This window comes from Propithecus coquereli, unplaced genomic scaffold, assembly GCF_000956105.1.
Source record: "Propithecus coquereli isolate 6110/MARCELLA unplaced genomic scaffold, Pcoq_1.0 Scaffold35, whole genome shotgun sequence".
In the NCBI taxonomy this organism is placed as follows: domain Eukaryota; kingdom Metazoa; phylum Chordata; class Mammalia; order Primates; family Indriidae; genus Propithecus; species Propithecus coquereli.
This window is the reverse complement of record NW_012149174.1, coordinates 6521425-6526256: the sequence shown is the minus strand read 5'-3', so window position 1 is coordinate 6526256 and position 4832 is coordinate 6521425. Positions and strand designations below refer to the sequence as shown.

Sequence of the window (4832 nt, the reverse complement as noted above, 5' to 3'; positions counted from 1 at the left end):
CTGTCTCAAAAAAAAACACATTCAATGAAAGCGTATATGTGCGTGCATGCTTGTGGTGGAGGGGAACTAATAAAAAGTTGGTGTTTGTGAAAATAAGGGAACTGAAATATTTTGGTCTTTGGCTAATGTGGGAAAAACTCCTCAGCTATCAAAATTCTGTAGATAAGCTTTCAAAAAATGCCAAAGGCAGTTTCACTTCAAACAATAGACACTCTGTTGAAACAGGTTCAGGTGGTGGCCAACCTCCACCCATAGGCTGTGGGGTTTTTGTGCTTTGTTGTAGAACTAACTAACCCTGACATGACAGCTTGTACTGTGTTTTTAAAATCTGAATTGATCCACTCAGTTCTAAACAAAATTTGAATGAGAAACCTCTTCCATGGAAGGAGGATGGCCAATTTGGTGAAATCATGATTAGAAAATTTAGTTTTGCCAGAGATATGTTAAGAATTTTAAACAGTTTCACTGAGGTATAACAGGCAACAAAAAATCACACACAAAATTTTGTATGTGTACAGCTGTCACCACAAGCAAGATAATGAACATATCCATCATCTCTAAAAATCTCCTCCTGCCCTTTTGTAATCCTGCCTTCCTGCCCCTTGGGGCCTCCTTCCCTCCTTAGGCAATCACTGATTTGCTTCTGTCACTATAGAATATTTTGCATTTTCTAGAATTTTCTATAAATGGAATCATACACTATGTACTCTTTTTTGTCTGCTTTCACTCAGCATTATTTTGAGATTCATCTGTGTTGTGTATACCAAGAGTTTTTTTTTTCTTATTAAAATTTTTGTTGAGGCTGGGCAAGGTGGCTCACCAGACACCTGGCTAATTTTTTCTATTTTTAGCAGAGATGGGGTCTCACTCTTGCTCAGGCTGGTCTGGAACTCCTGAGCTCCAGTGCTCCATCCGTCTCAGCCTCCCAGAGTGCTAGGATTACAGGAGTGAGCCACCTAGCCCGGCCGATCATAAAGTTTACATTCTAGTTAGTAGAGGGAGCTAGACAATAATAATAAGCATAATAAATACTTAGTATCTAATAGAAAAAAATAATAAAGATTAAAGAGAATTAGGATTTTTGGCAGGATCAGGTTGCAATTTTTTTTTCAGAGACAGGATCTCACTATGTTGCTGCAGCTGGGCTTGACCTCCTGGCCTCAAACAATCCTCCACTCTCAGCCCTCCTGGGTGCTGGGATTACCGGCATGAGCCACCATGCCTGACTAAGGCTGCAATTTAAAATAGGATGAGGGAGTGAGCTATGCAGATAAGAGTATTCCAGGGGACAATTAGCACAAAGGTCCTAAGATAGAACCATTCCTGGTGTGTGCTACAAAGAGCAAGGAGCCAGTGTACCTGGAGAAGACTGAGCAAGGGGAAGTAGAAGGTTAGAGATGCGAACAGACAGGGTAGAGGGGGCGGTGGGAGAGGGGTACTTTGAGACAGGAACACCTCAGTGGAACTTTAGTTCACCACATAGCTAAAAACAATTAAGAAATACCATTAAGATAATTGACAAAGTCCACATTAAAAAAATGTGCAGTAGTGATTTAATTTTAGTCCCAAACTTTTGTAGCTGACTTATCTTCATAAATTGCATCTAATACTTAAAAAGAGAAATCTCTAGCCCCAATGTCTTACTCATTATTTTGAATGGAAACAAAGGAGGCTTTCTTTTGTTTACTGATAACACTTGAGAGCTTTTTATATTATGACCACACAATAAATAGTACATCGCGTATATAGTACCATTTAGTCACAATGCAGTATTTGTGAAGGAATCCACAATGTTAACATTTGACGTTTTGGTAAAAAGAAATTTATCAAATTGGTTTCCAGAACACAGAACAGCTAGTTACTAGATTAGGAACTTACCGAACGTCATAGTCTGGTGCACAAAAGGTCAGGTTGCTTCAATTAGGTTCTATAATGTCCTTGAGAAGTCTTGCCCCAGTATAGTAACAATGATGATTTTAAATGGGATGATCCATATTTCAGCTCTAAGAAACCAAAACTCTTTGTTCTTCGAGGAGGTGGGTGTTGTCATACTTCCTAATTTCACACGTACTTTATTTTTTTTATTTTTTTAAGACAGAGTCTGGCTCTGTTGCCCAGGCTAGAGTGCCATGGCGTCAACCTAGCTCACAGCAACCTCAAACTCCTGGGCTCAAGCGATCGTCCTGCCTCAGCCTCCCGAGTAGCTGGGACTACAGGCATGAGCCACCATGCCTGGCTAATTTTTTCTATATATTTTTAGTTGTCCGATTAATTTCTTTCTATATTTAGTAGAGACAGGGTCTCGCTCTTGGCTCAGGCTGGTCTCGAACTCCTGACCTTGAGCGATCCTCCCGCCTCGGCCTCCCAGAGTACTAGGATTACAGGCATGCGCCACCGCACCCGGCCTCACATGTACTTTAATATCACGTTTTACACATTTCTAATAAAAACTTTAAAGAATTATCCAGAATTATTCTGCCTTATCAGATAGAATTCACCTCCTTAGGAGAGGTAGTATTGGCAACTCTTTTAAACAACTGAATGAGTGAGCTATGTAGTGGGAGTAGCATCTGGCCTTAAATGCCATTTAGATCCCTGCTTCTTTATAAGGGTGGCATGACCTGCACAATGGCAGGAAAATGACCCTTATGTTCCCTCTCTCCTTTCCCAGCTTCTACACTCTAGATTGGCTACAAAGTGTGGTATCTTTTGACTAGTATCAGTCTCGTTTGCAACAAGATAAGCACAGAAACTAAGAGGATGTGCTTAGAGTTTTTATAAGTATTTGGCATAGTAATTTTGTCTGCTGACTATATTAAGTTTTAAAACTGAGGACATTATTTTTGGTATTCTCTTAAAAATTCATTTTGACTTTTATTGCAGTTTACAAAAGCATCAGTCTGTGACAGATTGAAAATAAAAACTTGTACCTCATACACATCAAACATTTGAGAAACACTCTTCTAGAAGACTGTTAACCCCAAATGCCATCAGAAAAATGCCTAGTGATTTCCTGCATCAACTCAGCCTTGTGTTTTTGAACGCCTGAATGCTTTGGTCTCGGTCTCTGACATCGTCTGGGCTTTTCTTAACCTTGGTCTCCATTCTTTTTCTGCAATCAGGGCAGCCACATATAGGGAAACAATTTGCATTGTACAAAGGTCGATTTTCAAGCCAGGGCTGAAATCCAGTGATGCTCAGTTCAGCTTGCCATTCCTCCAACGGGCTGTGTCTGCCTAGAGGGAACTGTCTTCTGTTTCACAAAATACTATCCCTGCATGGGCTCGGTTATGGTAGGTAGGTGGCTCAAGGGAATGGGTGAGCAACTGCAGGAACACTTTCCTGTTAAGACATTCTTATTTACTACTCAAACGGTTCGTGTACATTGTAGAAATAAACAGATAAGCAAACACACACCCACAATCCTATCACCAAGGTAACACTTTTGAATTTCTTGTATTATTCAAAACAAAAAAGGTGACCACTTACTCTTGTTTTGTAACTTGCTTTCCCTCACTTAACGTGTTATAAAAAAATCATTATGCCAATATAAATCTACATGAAATTTTGATAGTTTCAACTTATTTTAATGTGTGATTATTTAACCAATCCTCTACAGGTGCATGGGTTTATTCTACCTCAATGTGACATTTATTTAAAAGAAGTTACTTGTAGAAAAGGTGAAAGATTCTTTCTGAAAGTGCCCGTAGAGGACAATGGCATTTCAGACAAGTCTCCATCCTCCTCATTTGCAGGCAAAGTAATAAAATGCTTCTTTCCTTCCTCCTCAAACCACTTGTCCTCATTCTTCTTACGGGGCCTTGTGGACAAGTAGCCAGTAACAAAAGGTCTTCTTTAATCTTTAGATGGAGGATCCATAATAAACAACTGAGGAATTACATATGAAGACTGGGATAGATTTAGATCAGGATGGAGTATTATTAAGCCTTAAAAAAGGAAAGAAATTCTGACATATGCTACAACATGGATGCACTTTGAAGACATTATGCTAAGTGCAATAAGCCAGGTACAAAAGGACAAATATTGTATGATTCCATTTATGTGAGGTACCTACAGTAGTCGAACTCATAGACAGCAGGGAGTGTGGCGGCTGATTGACAGAAGCTGGGGCAGGGCAGGGGAGATGAGGAATTATTGTTTAATGTGTACAGTTTCAGTTTGGGATGATTAAGAAGTGCTGTGTAAAAAAAAAGGAAAGAAAGAAAAAGCGCCCATAATCTCACATCCTACCCTAGCAAATCCGGGTTTCCTTCATTTTATTATTTTTAAAAATCTTATTAAATTATTGCTAATCTTCTTTGTACTGTTCCAATTTTAGCATACATGCTGCCAAAGCAAGCATAATCTGGGTTTCTTTATGCACCTTTTGCCTCATTAAACTCAACATATGCAAAAACAAATCTGTTATCTTCTATCCCAGTTCGCCTCCCTGTCCTGAGTTGTCAGTGGAATGAAGCCACAAAACTCTTTAGTTCTACTTTTTAACCTCCTTAGCTTCATATTTATCCTCTTGTGTTCCTGCCACTTCCTTGTTAGCCCTAACATCTACCTCTCTAGTCTAACTCCTGGCCTCCAGCCTGACTTTCTGCAATCTCTTCTGAAACTGCACAGGGATTATCTTTTTTGCCCTTTTAAGTCCCGTCCCCCCACCCCACAATTACTCCAAATACTTCGAATTTATTCAAGTATTTTTCTTCTTATATAGAAATCTTTTCGATGAGAACAATTTCTAGAGAGGGACTCAGCTGTGAGCTGCCAGTAGCCAATACTCTTGGTAACTAAGGGAACAAATGCCTCAGTCGAGGGGCAGC

At 39.6% G+C, this 4832-nt stretch overlaps 1 protein-coding gene across 1 annotated transcript in view; it reads right to left on the bottom strand.

The window, feature by feature from the left end:
• Positions 1–1888, bottom strand: part of OSER1 (oxidative stress responsive serine-rich 1) — a 12132-nt gene extending 10244 nt beyond the window's left edge. The window contains exon 1 of the mRNA XM_012651137.1: positions 1879–1888. Coding sequence (XP_012506591.1) covers positions 1879–1888 — 10 coding nt within the window. The remainder of the gene's footprint in view (positions 1–1878) is intronic.
• Between the last annotated feature and the right edge of the window lie 2944 nt (positions 1889–4832).